This window comes from Manis javanica, chromosome 8 (genome assembly GCF_040802235.1).
Source record: "Manis javanica isolate MJ-LG chromosome 8, MJ_LKY, whole genome shotgun sequence".
In the NCBI taxonomy this organism is placed as follows: Eukaryota; Metazoa; Chordata; class Mammalia; order Pholidota; family Manidae; genus Manis; species Manis javanica.
This window is the reverse complement of record NC_133163.1, coordinates 81,245,475-81,262,217: the sequence shown is the minus strand read 5'-3', so window position 1 is coordinate 81,262,217 and position 16,743 is coordinate 81,245,475. Positions and strand designations below refer to the sequence as shown.

The following is a 16,743-nucleotide window of genomic DNA, read 5'->3' as shown; positions in this document are numbered from 1 at the left end:
CAGTGTGTTTTAAGGGGATATAGACTTTGAAACACGATTCTGCCTGTGTCTAGAACTGGGCCCTTGGGCTGAGGAAATGCATTAAATCCACAGTGTTTCTTTCCTAGGCTTTTTTCATTTATACCATCACCTCACTATTTAAAAAAACTTTTTTTTAAATCAGAATACTTTTACATATTTTTTTGTTACAATTTTTTAAATTAAGGTATTATTGATATACATGCTTATGAAGGTTTCACATGAAAAACAATGTGGTTACTATATTCACCTGTATTATCAAGTCCCCCCCATATACCCCATTGCAGTCACTGTCTATCAGTGTAGCAAAATACCAGAGTCACTACTTGTCTTCTCTGTGCTTCACTGTCTTCCCCATGATCTCCCTCACACCATATGTACTAATCATAACACCCTTCAATCCCCTTCTCCCTCCCTCCCCACCCGCCCTCCCACACGCTTTTCCTTTGGCAACCACTAGTCACTTCTTGGAGTCTGAGTCTCCTGCTATTTTGTCCCTTCAATTTTCCTTTGTTCTTATACTCCACAAATGAGTGAAATCATTTGGTACTTGTCTTTCTCCGCCTGGTTTATTTCACTGAGCCTAATACCCTCCAGCTCCATCCATGTTGTTGCAAATGGCAGAATTTGTTTCTTTCTTATGACTGAATAATATTCCATTGTGTATATGTACCACATCTTCTTTATCCATCATCTATAGATGGACACTTAGGTTGCTTCCATTTCTTCGCTATTGTAAATAGTGCTGCAATAAACAGGGGTACATATGTCTTTTTTTTTTTTAAATCATTTTGTTATCAATCTACAATGACATGAAGAACATTATGGTTACTAGACTCCGCCCTTCACCAAGTCCCCCCACAAACCCCATTATAGTCACTGTCCATCAGCATAGTAAGATGCTGTAGAATCACTACTTGTCTTCTCTGTGTTGCACAGCCCTCCCTATGAACCCCCCACATTATACATGCTAATTGTAAGGCCCCCTTTCTTTTTCCCTGCCCTTATCCCTCCCTCCCTTCCCACTCATCCTCCCCAGTCCCTATCTCTTTGGTAACTGTTAGTCCATTCTTGGGTTCTGTGAATCTGCTGCTATTTTTTTCCTTCAGTTTTTCTTTGTTCTTATACTCCACATATGAGTGAAATCATTTGGTACTTGTCTTTCTCCGCCTGGCTTATTTCACTGAGCATAATACCCTCTAGCTCCATCCACGTTGTTGCAAATGGTAGGATTTGTTTTCTTCTTATGGCTGAATAATATTCCATAGTGTATATGTACCACATCTTTATGCATTCATCTACTGATGGACACGTAGGTTGGTTCCATTTCTTGGCTATTGTAAATAGTGTTGCGATAAACATAGGGGTGCATCTGTCTTTTTCAAACTGGACTGCTGCATTCTTAGGGTAAATTCCTAAAAGTGGAATTCCTGGATCAAATGGTATTTCTATTTGAGCTTTTTGAGGAACCTCCATAATGCTTTCCACAATTGATGAACTAATTTACATTTCCACCAGCAGTGTAGGTGGGTTCCTCTTTCTCCACAACCTCGCCAACATTTGTTGTTGTTTGTCTTTTGGATGGTGGCGATCCTTACTGGTGTGAGGTAATATCTCATTGTGGTTTTAATTTGCATTTCTCTGATAACTAGCGATGTGGAGCATCTTTTCATGTGTCTGTTGGCCATCTGAATTTCTTCTTTGGAGAACTGTCTGTTCAGCTCCTCTGCCCTTTTTTTTTTCTTTTTTTCTTTTTTTTTTTTTTTTTTGAGAGGGCATCTCTCATATTTATTGATCAAATGGTTGTTAACAACAATAAAATTCAGTATAGGGGGGACAACGCTCAATGTACAATCATTAATCCATCTCAAGCCTAATTCTCGTCAGTCTCCAATCTTCTGAAGCATAACAAACAAGTTCTTACATGGTGAACGAATTCTTACATAGTGAATAAATTCTTACATGGTGAACCGTACAAGGGCATTCATCACAGAAACTTTCGGTTTTGATCATGCATTATGACCTATAAACAATCAGGTCAAATATGAATATTCGTTTGATTTTTGTACTTGATTTATATGTTGATCCCACATTTCTCCTATTATTATTATTATTTTTATTTTTAATAAAATGCTGAAGTGGTAGGTAGATGCAAGATAGAGGTAGAAAACATAGTTTAGTGCTGTAAGAAGGCAAATGTAGATGATCAGATGATCAGGTGTGTGCCTATGGACTAAGTATTAATCCAGGCTAGACAAGGGCAGCAAGACATCCACGGATGCAGAAGATTTCTCTCAAAGCAGGGGGGGGTGAGGTTCTGAGCCTCACCTCTGTTGATCCCCAAATTCTCACCTGATGGCCCCCCTGCGACTGTGCCTGTCTTAGGTTGTTCCTCCCTTGAGGAATCTTACCCGTCTCTGGCTAACCTCCTCTGCCCTTTTTTTAATTGGATTATTTGCTTTTTGTTTATTGAGGTGTGTGAGCTCTTTCTATATTTTGGATGTCAAGCCTTTATTGGATCTGTCATTTACAAATATATTCTCCCATACTGTAGGGTACCTTTTTGTTCTATTGATGGTGTCCTTTGCTGTACAGAAGCTTTTCAGCTTGATGTAGTCCCACTTGTTCATTTTTGCTTTTGTTTTTCTTGCCTGGGGAGATATGTTCATGAAGAAGTCACTCATGTTTATGTCCAAGAGATTTTTGCCTATGTTTTTTTCTAGAAGTTTTATGGCTTCATGACTTACATTCAGGTCTTTGATCCATTTTGAATTTACTTTTGTGTATGGGGTTAGACAGTGATCCAGTTTCATTCTCTTACATGTAGCTGTCCAGTTTTGCCAGCACCATCTGTTGGAGAGACTGTCATTTCCCCATTGTATGTCCATGTCTCCTTTATCAAATATTAATTGACCATATATGTTTGGGTTAATGTCTGGAATCTCTATTCTGTTCCACTGGTCTGTTGTTCTGTTCTTGTGCCAGTACCAAATTGTATTGATTACTGTGGCTTTGTAGTAGAGCTTGAAGTTGGGGAGTGAGATCCCCCCTACTTTAGTCTTCTTTCTCAGGATTGCTTTGGCTATTCGGGTTCTTTGGTGTTTCCATATGAATTTTTGAACTATTTGTTCCAGTTCATCGAAGAATGTTGTTGGTAATTTGATAGGGATTGCATTGAATCTGTATATTGCTTTGGGCAGGATGGCCATTTTGTGATGATATTAATTCTTCCTAGCTAAGAGCATGGGATGAGTTTCCATTTGTTAGTGTCCTCTTTAATTTCTCCTAAGAGTGTATTACAGTTTTCAGGGTATAGGTCTTTCACTTCTTTGGTTAGGTCATCACTTGAGTTTTAGTCTGTGCATGTCTTTGGGTTTGAGGTGAGTCTCTTGTAAGCAGCATATAGATGGGTCTTTTTTTTTATCCATTCAGTGACTGTATGTCTTTTGATTAGTGCATTTAGTCCATTTACATTTAGGGTGATAGGTGTGTACTTATTGCCATTGCAGGCTTTAGATTCATTGTTACCAAAGGTTCAAGATTAATTTCTTTACCAACTAAGAGTCTAACTTAACTCACTTAGTATGGTGTTACAAACACAATCGAAAGGTTCTTTTGTGTTTCTCCTCTTTTTTCTTCCTCCTCCATTCTTTATATATTAGGTATCATATTCTGTACTTTTTGTCTATCCCTTGATTGACTTTGGGGATGGTTAATTTAATTTTGCATTTGCTTAGTAATTAGCTATTCTACTTTCTTTACTGTGGTTTTATTACCTCTGGAGACAGCTATTCAACCTTAGGAACACTTCCATCTATAGCAGTCCCTCCAAAAGAGACTGTAGAGATGGTTTGTGGGAGGTAAATTCTTCTTAGCTTTTGCTTGTCTGGAAATTGTTTAATCCCTCCTTCAAATTTAAATGATAATCTTGCCGGATAAAGTAATCTTGGTTCCAGGCCCTTCTGCTTCATGTCATTAACTACATCATGCCACTCCCTTCTGGCCTGTAAGGTTTCTGCTTAGAAGTCTGATGATAGCCTGATGGGCTTTCCTTTGTGTGTGGTCTTATTTCTCTCTCTGGCAGCTTTTAACAGTCCGTCCTTATCCTTGATCTTTTCCATTTTAATTACTATGTGTCTTGGTGTTGTCTTCCTTGGGTCCCTTGTGTTGGGAGATCTGTGGATCTCCATGGCCTGAGAGACTATCTCCTTCCCCAGATTGGGGAAGTTTTCAGCAACTACCTCCTCAAAGATACTTTCTATCCCTTTCTCTCTCTATTCTTCTTCTGGTAACCCTATAATGTGAATATTGTTCCGTTTGAATTGGTCACACTATTCTCTCAATATTCTTTCATTCTTAGAGATCCTTTTTCTCTCTGTGCCTCAGCTTCTTTGTATTCCTCTTCTCTAGTTTCTATTTCATTCATTGCCTCCTCCACCATATCCAACCTGCTTTTAATACCCTCCATCGTGCTCTTCAACGATTGGATCTCCAACCTGAATTCATTCCTGATTTCTTGGATGTCTTTCCATGCCTCCATTAGCATGTTGATGATTTTTATTTTGAACTCCCTTTCAGGAAGAGTCACGGGGTCCACATCATTTAAATCTTTCTTGGGAGTTGTATTAATAATTTTACTCTGGACAAGGTTCCTTTGGTGTTTCATATTTGTATATGGTACCCTCTAGTGTCCAGAAGCTCTATTCTGGAGCTGCTCAGCCCCTGAAACAATGTCCGGGGTCGCAGGGGAGTGGTATTGGTTCCTGGGGGGAGCAAAGAGCTGTTTCCTGCTTTCCCGCTGTTGTGCCAGTCTCCACTGCTTGAACCAGTGGGCCAAGCACACAGATACAAGCTTTTGTCCCAGAGCAGCCAGATATGGATCCCTGTTTTCCACAAGTGGCCGGAATCCCAGTCTCCCCAGGAACTTCACCTGTCCCAGCTTTCCAACCCTGTAATCCAAAGAGTATGATGAAAGCACCATGTAATGAAGGTTTGTGCTCCCAGTGCAGATCTCCGGAGCTAGGTATTCAGCAGTCCCAAGCCTTCCACTGTCTCCCTGCTCCATTTCTCTTCCTCCCACCAGTGAGCTGTGGTTGGGGAAGGGCTCGGGTCTCTCCAAGCCACAGCTCTGGTACTTTATCCCGTTCAGTAAGGTCTGCTCTTTTCTCCAGGTGTATATAGTCTGGCGCTGTCCTCTTTCCTGTTGTTCTCTCAGGATTAGTTGCGACTATATTTTCTAATTGTATCCAGTTTTAGGAAGAAGCCTGTGTCTCTCCTCTCATGCCGCCATCTTTAATCCCCCAGGCATATTTCTTTTTGAATCTGAGAACTTGTATTCTTTGGGTAAATTCCTAGGAGTGGAATACCTGGGTCAAATGGTATTTCTATTTTTAGTTTTTTGAGGAACCTCCATATTCCTTCCCACAATGATTGAACTAGTTTAAATTCCCACCAGCGGTGTAGGAGGGTTCCCCTTTCTCTGTATCCTTGCCAGCATTTGTTCTTAGTCTTTTTGATGCTGGCCATCCTTACTGGTGTGAGGTGATATCTCATTGTGGTTTTAATTTGCATTTGCCTGATAATTAACAATGTGGAGCATCTTTTCATGTGCTTGTTGGCCATCTGAATTTCTTCTTTGGATAATTGTCTGTTCATATCCTCTGCCCATTTTTTTAATTGTGTTATTTGCTTTTTGGTTGTTGAGGCATGTGAGTTTTTTATATATTTTGGATGTAAACCCCTTGTTGGATACGTTGTTTACGAGTATATTCTCCCATACTGTCAGATGCCTTTTTGTTCTGCTGATGATGTCCTTGGCTGTACATAAGCCTTTTAGCTTGATGCAGTCCTATTTGTTCATTTTCGCTTTTGTTTCCCTTGCCCAAGGAGATGCATTCAACGTTTATATTTTTATATTGCTCATGTTTATATTCAGGAGATTTTTGCCTGTGTTGTCTTCTAAGAGTTTTATGGTTTTGTGACTTACATTCAGGTCTTTGATCCATTTCAAGTTTACTTTTGTGTATGGGGTTAGACAGTAATCTGTTTTCATTCTCTTGTATGTAGCTGTCCAGTTTTGCCAACACCAGTTTTTGAATAGGCTGTCATTTCGCCATTGTATGTCCATGGCTTCTTTATTGTATATTAATTGAGCATAGATGCTTGGGTTTATATCTGGACTCTCTAGTCTGTTCCATTGGTCTATGGGTCTGTTCTGGTGCCAGTACCTAACTGTTGTGATTACTATGGCTTTGTAGTAGAGCTTGAACTCAGGGAGCGTAATCCCCCCAGCTTTATTCTTCCTTCCCAGGTTTGCTTTGGCTATTAAGGGTCTTTTGTGGTTCCATATGAATTTTAGAACTGTTTGCTCTAGTTCATTGAAGAATGCTGTTGGTATTTTGATAGGGACTGCATTGAATCTGTAGATTGCTTTAGGTAGGATGGCCATTTTGACAATATTAATTCTTCCTAACCACGAGCATGGGATATATTTCCACTTATTGGTATCTTCTTTCATTTCTCTCATGAGTGCCTTGTAGTTTTCAGGGTACAGGTCTTTTACATATTTCTTCTGTCTTTATACTATTGCATGGATAAATTATAATCATATTTTAAAGTTTCATCCACCTACAAAAAACCCTACAACCTTGAGGTTTCCAGGACTGAGCACTATACCACTCAAGCAATTACTCCATAACAGTGTGGGGATAGGTAGCGTTTTGACAAAGAAGAGACTTGAGTTTTTCCCGGGAGACCATGGTCTAGGACATGTTGGGCATGGCCATCCTGAAGCCTGAGACAGGATCCACTCATGGTCTTTTTATCGCACTGTAGGAGAAGGTTGACAGGACAGCTTCCAGCAATCCTGATCTTCATCTGAACAGGGCAACGGTAAGACCTGTGGGGTGACGGTCTTCTGCAGTCAAATAAATTACATCTAGGTCTTAGTCTGTGAGGATAACTGAGTGTTCAGTTGAGTAGTGACAAGGTTGAGTACAAACTGTGAGGGGAAAACCAGAGTATTTCTAGGAAGAGCTAGTTCAGTTTGACTTGTGTCTGGGTGGAGTCACTGGAGGGAAAGGAGAAAGGAGAAGGAGCTGAGGAGGTGGGAGGGTACATAGAGGATGGCTGGGAGCAGTTTAGGAGACTTTTCTGAAATTATGAATATAATTTACCATAAATATATAAATACAATTTCAATATAAATATAAAAATAAAATGAACCAGTATATGCAACTTAACTATTTTAGAACTTGAAAGTTAGCTTCTTTGAAATGGTTTCATCTTTGGGTTTATAATCACCTTAATCAGAAGAAGGATTGGGCAGGAAGAAGGCATTGCCATCTCTTCAGGGTATTTATTATAGAGAAGGAAAACAACTGGGAAGGAAAACAGTTAATTTTTCTAGATTCCTAGCCCACTATGCCATTATACCCCTGCCATAGTTTATGTTAAATATGCTTATAATTGGGAGGTTTTTGGTTGCTTCCTGTGCAGTTACATAAATATGAAGAGAGTTATGGGGATGCCCTGGAGGGCTTTTCTCAGGCTGCAGCACTGGAACCTGCCTGGCAAGAGCCCCGGGAGCGAGAGCAGCAACTCCTGGACTACCTGAATAGATTAACCTGCCTCCTTGAGAGCAAGGTAAAGATGTGTCTTTTTTTGGATCCTACTTTTTTATTCTGCTGTGGGTCAGTAAAATAAGAATAGAATAGACTGTAGTGGAGGTGGGTAGGTGGGAGGGAAGGAGTGGCCTCAGGGAGAGTGACTAGTCTCTAGTTTCTCTGTCTTCCCTTCCTGTAGGGAAAGGTGAAGACCAGAAAGCTACAGAGCATGTTGGGAAGTTTACGCCCTGCCCACGTGGGCCCTTATCGTGACGGGCACTATCAGTCAGCATCCGGACAGAAGGTGACCCTGGCGCTCAGGCCGCTGAGTGCACTGCAGCCTGGTGTGAACAGCGGTGCTGTGGTCCTGGGGAAGGTGGTGTTCAGTCTCACCACAGAGGAGAAAGTCCCCTTGTGAGTGTTTCTTGCCTTTCCTCTTTTTCATCCTTTTGAACTGATTAATCTTATGTTCCAGCCTTTCTGACAGTCGAGCACATGGTTAGTGGTCAGAGATCAGTGTTATACTTCCCTTCTGTGACTGTCTCGTGAGCAGGTGTTGTCTAGGTGCTGTCTGACAACCTCTATATAGATCCTGTCACCACCTACTTTTTCCCTGAGCGTGGTGCTCTGTGGATTCCTACATCTATAGCTGAAATTTAAAAAAATATTTTTTTATTAAGGTATTATTGATACACACTCTTAAGAAGGTTTCACATGAAAAAACAATGTGGTTACTACATTTACCCATATTATCAAGTCCCCACCCATACCCCAGTGCAGTCACTGTCCATCAGTGCAGCAAGATGCCACAGATCCACTATTTGCCTTCTCTGTGCTACATTCTTCTCCTGTGATCCCCCACACCATGTGTACTAAACATAATTCCCCTCAATTCCCTTCTCCCTCCCTCCCAACCCACCCTCCCACACCACTCTCCTTTGGTAACCACTAGTTCCTTCCTGGAGTCTCTGTTTATAAGACAGATGGAAACTTTGAAATTCTCTTGCTTCTTTGTGTCTTCATGATCAAAGAAGTTGAAGGAGGAAGAATCCTCAGTCCTGTCTAGGTATGCCTAGACAGTTCTGGAAGGTGATCTTTGAGTTAGAATTTAAGGCCTGGTGGGGAGATTGTCTCAGATGTTATTCAACAGATATTTAACTGAGCATCTTCTATATGTGTCCTAGGGAGTAAAAAAAAGAAAAAGAAATGTAAAGGACCCAAGTGAAGGGTGCTTGTAGTCTTGCAGAGGAAATGAGTTAAGAATATTCATTTAGAAAATTAACTCTTAAAAAATTAGGGGTTAGTCAGTGCCATCACTCCTTGGCCCTTTACTTACTTCCTAATTGCTGGTAGACTTGTTTCCGTTTTTCTTTTCTACTGAAATTGTTTTTTCTAGGATCACAGGTCTGATCCAGAAGCTCCATAACATTCTGCCTTCTCTCTCACTATTCCCTTTCATATTCCTTCTGCTCCATCCAAACTGAAGTACTCACAGCTACCATTAGATGCCTAAGTTTTTTTCTCTGTGGCATTTTCTAGAGGTATATGCATGTGATGAGTTGAAGTGCAAGAAGAGAGTTGAGAAAGGTTTAGTTAACTAGAGCAGACCCTAGAGCTAAGAGGAATGAGGAAGAGATATATGAAGGTAGGCTTTAGGGGGCCTTGAGAACAAGTACATGTAATACTTTGCCACTTTTTGACTTCTCTTTTTCTTAACTTCTAAATGTTAAGTTCTAGGAGGACTCTGTTTTTGTTCCTTTCCTTTTTTTTTCTCTCTTTTATTTTGGTATCATTAATCTACAGTTATATGAGGAACATTATGTTTACTAGGCTCCCTCCTTCACCAAGTCCCCCTCACAAACCCCATTACAGTCACTGTCCATCAGCGTAGTAAGATGCTGTAGAGTCACTACTTGTCTTCTCTGTGTTCTACAGTGCTGCCTGTGCCCCCCCATATTATACATGCTAATCATAATGCCCCCTTTCTTTTTCCCCGCCCTTGTTCCTCCCTTCCCACCCATCCTCCCCAGTCCCTTTCCCTTTGGTAACTGTTGGTCCATTCTTGGCTTCTGTGATTCTGCTGCTGTTTTGTTCCTTCAGTGTTTTCTTTGTTCTTATACTCCACAGATGAGTGAAATCATTTGGTACTTGTCTTTCTCTGCCGGGCTTATTTCACTGAGCATAATACCCTCTAGCTCCATCCATGTTATTGCAAATGGTAGGATTTGTTTTCTTATGGCTGAATAATATTCCACTGTGTATATGTACCACATCTTCTTTATCCATTCATCTGCTGATGGACACTAAGGTTGGTTCCATTTCTTGGCTATTATAAATAGTGCTGCGATAAACATAGGGGTGCATCTGTCTTTTTCAAACTGGGCTGCTGCATTCTTAGGGTAAATTCCTTAAAGTGGAATTCCTGGATCAAATGGTATTTCTATTTGAGCTTTTTGAGGAACCTCCATAATGCTTTCTACAATCGAACTAATTTACATTTCCACCAGCAGTGTAGGAGGGTTCCTCTTTCTCCACAACCTTGCCAACATTTGTTGTGTTTGTCTTTTGGATGGTGGCGATCCTTACTGGTGTGAGGTGATATCTCATTGTGGTTTTAATTTGCATTTCTCTGATGACTAGCGATGTGGACCATCATTTCATGTGTCTGTTGGCCATCTGAATTTCTTCTTTGGAGAACTGTCTGTTCAGCTCCACTGCCCATTTTTTAATTGGATTATTTGCTTTTTGTTTGTTGAGGTGCGTGAGCTCTTTCTGTATTTTGGATGTCAACCCTTTATCGGATCTGTCATTTATGAATATATTCTCCCACACTGTAGGATGTCGTTTCATTCTATTGATGGTGTTCTTTGCTGTACAGAAGCTTTTCAGTTTGGTATAGTCCCACTTGTTCATTTTTGCTTTTGTTTCCCTTGCCTGGGGAGATATGTTCATGAAGAAGTCACTGATGTTTATGTCCAAGAGATTTTTGCCTATGTTTTTTTCTAAGAGTTTTATGGTTTCATGACTTACGTTCAGGTCTTTGATCCATTTTGAATTTACATTTGTGTTTGGGGTTAGACAATGATCCAGTTTCATTCTCTTACATGTAGCTGTCCAGTTTTGCCAACCCCAACTGTTGAAGAGGCTGTCATTTCCCCATTGTATGTCCATGGCTCCTTTATCATATATTAATTGACCATATATGTTTGGGTTAATGTCTGGAGTCTCTATTCTGTTCCATTGGTCTGTGGTTCTGTTCTTGTGCCAGTACCAAATTGCCTTGATTACTGTGGCTTTGTAGTAGAGCTTGAAGTTGGGTAGCAAGATGCCCCCCACTTTATTCTTCCTTCTCAGGATTGCTTTGGCTATTTGGGGTCTTTGGTGTTTCCATATGAATTTTTGAACTATTTGTTCCAGTTCGTTGAAGAATGCTGTTGGTAATTTGATAGGGATTGCATTGAATCTGTATATTGCTTTGGGCAGGATGGCTATTTTGACATATTAATCCTTCCTAGCCAAGAGCATGGGATGAGTTTCCATTTGTTAGTATCCTCTTTAATTTCTCTTAAGAGTGTCTTATAATTTTCAAGGTATAGGTCTTTCACTTCTTTGGTTTGCTTTTTTCCAAGGTATTTTATTCTTTTTTGAGGTGATTGTGAATGGAATTGTTTTCCTGATTTCTCTTTCTATTGGTTCATTGTTAGTGTATAGGAAAGCCACAGATTTCTGTGTATTAATTTTGTATCCTGCAACTTTCTTGTAGTTTTGGAGTGGAGTCTTTAGGGCTTTTTATGTACAATATCATGTCATCTGCAAATAGTGACAGTTTGACTTCTTTACCAATCTGAATTCCTTGTTTTGTCTAATTGTTGTGGCTCGGACCTTCAGTACTATGTTGAATAACAGTGGGGAAAGTGGACATCCCTGTCTTGTTCCCGATCTCAGAGGAAAAGCTTTCAGCTTCTCGCTGTTCAGTATGATGTTGGCTGTTTGTTTGTCATATATGGCCTTTATTATGTTGTGGTACTTGCCCTCTATGCCCATTTTGTTGAGATTTTTTATCATGAATGGATGTTGAATTTTGTCTAATGCTTTTTTGTCGTCTATGGAGATGATCATGTGATTTTTGTCCTTTTTGTTTATGTGGTGGATGATGATGGATTTTTTTTTTAGATGATTTTTTTTTTGAAGGGTAGTTGACATACAGTATTACATTAGTTTCAGGTATACAACACAGTGATTGAACATTTATATACGTGATAATTCCAGGTACGAGCTATCACCATACCAAGTTGTCACAATATTTTGACTATATTCCTTATGCTATACATTACATCCCGGTTACTTACTTATTTTACAATTGGAAGTGTGTACTTTCTTTTCTCTCTCTCTCTCTTTCTTTCTTTCTCTCTCTCTCTCTCTCTCTCTCTCTCTCTCTCTCTCTCTTTCTTTCTTTCTTTCTTCTTTCTTTCTTTCTTTCTTCTTTCTTTCTTTCTTTCTTTCTTTCTTTCTTTCTTTCTTTCTTTCTTTCTTTCTTTCTTTCTTTCTTTCTTTCTTTCTTTCTTTTTCTTTCTTTTTTTCTTTTTTTTCTTTCTTTCTTTCTCTCTCTCTCTCTCTCTTCCTCTCTTCCTCTCTTCCTCTCTTCCTCTCCTCCTCCTCTCCTCCTCCTCTCCTCCTCTCCTCCTCCTCTCCTCCTCCTCTCCTCCTCCCTCTCCTCCTCCCTCTCCTCCTCCCTCTCCTCCTCCCTCTCTCTCTCTCTCTCTCTCTCTCCTTCCTTCCTTCCTTCCTTCCTTCCTTCCTTCCTTCCTTCCTTCCTTCTTTCCTTCCTTCCTTCCTTCTTTCCTTCTTTCCTTCCTTCTTTCTTTCTTTCTTCTTTCTTTTCTTTCTCTTTCTTCTTTCTTCTTTCTTTTCTTTCTTTCTTTTCTTTCTCTTTCTTCTTTCTTTCTTTCTTTCCTTTCTTTTTCTTCTTTCTTTCTTTTCTTTCTTTTCTTTCCTTTCTTTCTTTCTTTCTTTCTTTCTTCTTTCCTTTTCTTTCTTTCTTTCTTTCTTTCTTTCTTTCTTTCTTTCTTTCTTTCTTTCTTTCCTTTTCTTTTCTTTCTTTCTTTTCTTCTCTTTTCTTTTTCTTTCTTTCATTTATTATTCATTATTTATTCATTCATTCATTTATCTATTATTTATTTATTTATTTATTCATTTATTCGTTCACTCACTCATTCATTTATTCATTTATTATTCATTCATTATTTATTCATTTATTATTTATTTATTATTCATTCATTCATTATTCATTTATTCATTTATCCATTTATTTATTTATTTATTATTCATTGTTCATCTATTCATTCATTCATTCATTTATCTATTTATGTATTCGTTCATTCATTTATTATTCATGTATTCATGTATTCATTCATTCATTAATTCATTTATTTATTTATTATTTATTTATTTATTTAGTGAGGGTCTCCAATCTTCTGAAGCATAATGAGCAAGTTCTTACATGGAGAACAAATTCTTACATAGTGAATAAGTTACATGGTGAATAGCACAAGGGCAGTCATCACAGAAACTTTCGGTTTTGATCATGCATTATGAACTATAAACAGTTCAAGTATGAATATTTGTCTGATTTTTATACTTGATTTATATGTGGGTACCACATTTCTCTATTATTATTATTTTTAATAAAATGCTGAAGTGGTAGGTAGATGTAAGATAAAGGTAGAAAACATAGTTTAGTGTTGTAAGAGAGCAAATGTAGATGATCAGGTGTGTGCCTGTAGACTATGTGTTAATCCAAGCTAGACAAGGGCAATAAAATATCCACAGATGCAGCAGATTTCTCTCAGAATGGGGTGGGGGGGGAGGTTCTAAGCCTCACCTCTGTTGATCCCAATTCCTCACCTGATGGCCCCCCTGCAACTGTGCCTGTCTTACGTTGTTGCTCCCTTGAGGAATCTTACCCGTCTCCGGCTAACCAGTCATCTTCTGGGGCCATACAGGGAAATGTAAAGTTGGTAAGTGAGAGAGAAGCCTTATTGTTTGAAAAGGTTAGTTTTTTACTTCTTTGGATATTTATGCCCTGTGGCTTCTATGCCCAGCATTTGTCTTGAGGTATCGTTACCACTTGGAAGAATTGTGATACATGGTAAATTCGATATGAGGCACAAATTCTATTTATGGGTTGTAATTAGGAAGGAAGAAGAAAAGCTATAGAAGTAGCAGGCGGAAGAAAACATGGAAAGATTGATTATTTCTTTGACATATCTTCTTGTATAGTAACTTCAGCATGTATAGGTTTTAAACTACTAACTAATTTGCACACACATTAACATAATAGGAATACAGTTACATAACCAAAGCATACTTATAATTACCAGCCATCTCCAGTGAAACCAAGAAAACTAGTTAGGCACCTTAGGCATTTGTGAAAACTTATCTATGATATGGTGGATATTGTCCAACTGAAGTTGAATAGTGTGAGAGAAATCAGACAAATTAAAACAACCCATTCCTGTGGACCGTTCACATCCCATATGTTCTTTTAACAGTAAATAGTCTGTAAGATTTTGGAGCACTACAATTTGCCCTTCTCCTAATTCTTGGTTGAGTTCCAACAGTGTAGATCCAGTCAAATTTGTTGTTTTACTGTATGCACAGGCCAGCTTACATACCTCCTTCTTCATTCCCATGGCAAGTCCAGGAACCGGTGGGATGAGTGCATCTACACCTGTAGCCGTGCGTGGATCTTTGTTGGGGTCATGGTATACGATCCTTTTGATGTATTTTTGAATTATGTTTGCTAATACTTTGTTGAGTATTTTTGCATCTACATTCATCAGGGATATTGGTCTGTAGTTTTCTTTTTTGGTGGGGTATTGGCCTGGTTTTGGTATTAGGGTGATGTTAGCTTCATAGAATGAGTTTGGGAGTATCCCCTCCTCTTCTATTTTTTGGAAAACTTTAAGGAGAATGGGTATTATGTCTTCCCTGTATGTCTGATAAAATTCTGAGGTGAATCCATCTGGCCCGGGGATTTTGTTATTTGGTAGTTTTTGATTACTGCTTCAATTTCATTGCTGGTAATTGGTCTGTTTAGATTTTCTGCTTCTTTCTGGGTCAGTCTTGGAAGGTTGTATTTTTCTAGAAAGTTGTCCATTTCTCCTAGATTTCCAAGCTTGTTAGCATATAGGTTTTCATAGTACTCACTAATAATTCTTTGTATTTCTGTGGGGTCCGTCATGATTTTTCCTTTCTCGTTTCTGATACTGTTGATGTGTGTTGACTCTCTTTTCCTCTTAATAAGTCTAGCTAGAAGCTTACCTATTTTGTTTATTTTCTCGAAGAACCAGCTCTTGTTTTCATTGATTTTTGCTATTGTATTATTCTTCTCAATTTTATTTATTTCTTTTCTGATCTTTATTATGTCCCTCCTTCTGCTGACCTTAGGTCTCATTTGTTCTTCTTTTTCCAATTTCGATAATTGTGACGTTAGACCTTTTATTTAGGATTGTTCTTCCTTTTTTAACTATGCCTGGATTGCTATATACTTTCCTCTTAAGACTGCTTTTGCTGTGTCCCACGGGAGTTGGGGCTTAGTGTTGTTGTTGTCGTTTGTTTCCATATATTGCTGGATCTCCATTTTTTTTTTTTTTTTAAGAGGGCATCTCTCATATTTATTGATCAAATGGTTGTTAACAAAAAAAAAATTCAGTATAGGGGGGTCAATGCTCAATGTACAATCATTAATCCATCTCAAGTCTAATTCTCGTCAGTCTCCAATCTTCTGAAGCATAACGAACAAGTTCTTACATGGTGAACGAATTCTTACATAGTGAATAAATTCTGACATGGTGAACAGTACAAGGGCATTCATCACAGAAACTTTCGGTTTTGATCACGCATTATGAACTATAGACAATCAGGTCAAATATGAATATTCGTTTGATTTTTATACTTGATTTATATGTTGATCACACATTTCTCCCTTTATTATTATTAATATTTTTATTTTTAATAAAATGCTGAAGTGGTAGGTAGATGCAAGATAAAGGTAGAAAACATAGTTTAGTGCTGTAAGAGGGCAAATGGAGATGATCAGATGATCAGGTGTGTGCCTATGGACTAAGTATTAATCCAGGCTAGACAAGGGCAGCAAAACATCCACGGATGCAGAAGATTTCTCTCAAAGCAGGGGGGATGAGGTTCTGAGCCTCACCTCTGTTGATCCCCAAATTCTCACCTGATGGCCCCCCTGCGACTGTGCCTGTCTTAGGTTGTTCCTTCCTTGAGGAATCTTACCCATCTCTGGCTAACCAGTCATCTTCCGGGGCCATACAGGGAAATGTAAAGTTGGTAAGTGAGAGAGAAGCCATATAGTTTGAAAAGGTTAGCTTTTTACTTCTTTGCACATTTATGCCCTGTGGCTTCTATGCCCAGCACTTGTCTCGAGGTATCTTTACCACCTGGAGGAATTATGATACTCGGTAAATTCGATATGAGGCACGAATTCTATTTAGGGGTTGTAATTAGGAAGAAAGAAGAAAAGCTACAGATGTAGCATATGGAAGGAAACATGGGAGGATTGATTATTTCTTTGACATATCTTCTTGTAGAGTACCTTAAGTATGTATAGGTTTTAAACTACTAACTAATTTGCACACACATATTAGCATAATAGGAATACGGTGACATAAACAAAGCAAATCTATAATTACCATCCATCTCCAGTGAAGCCAAGAAAACCATTTAGGCACCCTAGGCGTTTGTGAAAATTTGTCTATGATATGATGGATATTGTCCAACTGTACTTGAACAGTCTGAGAGAAATCAGACAAATTAAAGCAGCCCATTTCTGGGATCTGTTCACATCCCATATGTTCTTTTAACCATAGATAGTCTATAGTCATAAGATTTTGGAGTGCTACACCTTGCACTCCTCCCAACTCCTGGTTGAGTTCCAACAGTACAGATCCAGTCAAATTCGTTGTCTCACTGTATGCACATGCCAGCCTAGACATCTCCCTCCTCATTTCTATGGCAAGTCCAGGAAACGGTGGGCTGGATGCAGCCACAACCGCAGCATCGTCAGGATCCCTGTGGAGGCTTTTTGATGATCATC

At 39.0% G+C, this 16,743-nt stretch overlaps 1 protein-coding gene across 7 annotated transcripts in view; it reads left to right on the top strand.

The window, feature by feature from the left end:
- The window catches only part of TTC5 (tetratricopeptide repeat domain 5), a 45,134-nt gene that overhangs the window by 6,969 nt on the left and 21,422 nt on the right, over nt 1-16,743 (top strand). For all 7 annotated transcript variants that reach the window (XM_036993999.2, XM_036994000.2, XM_036993994.2 and 4 more), the window contains 3 exons: nt 6,853-6,909; nt 7,516-7,662; nt 7,822-8,036. In XM_036993999.2, coding sequence (XP_036849894.1) covers nt 6,853-6,909; nt 7,516-7,662; nt 7,822-8,036 — 419 coding nt within the window. The remainder of the gene's footprint in view (nt 1-6,852; nt 6,910-7,515; nt 7,663-7,821; nt 8,037-16,743) is intronic.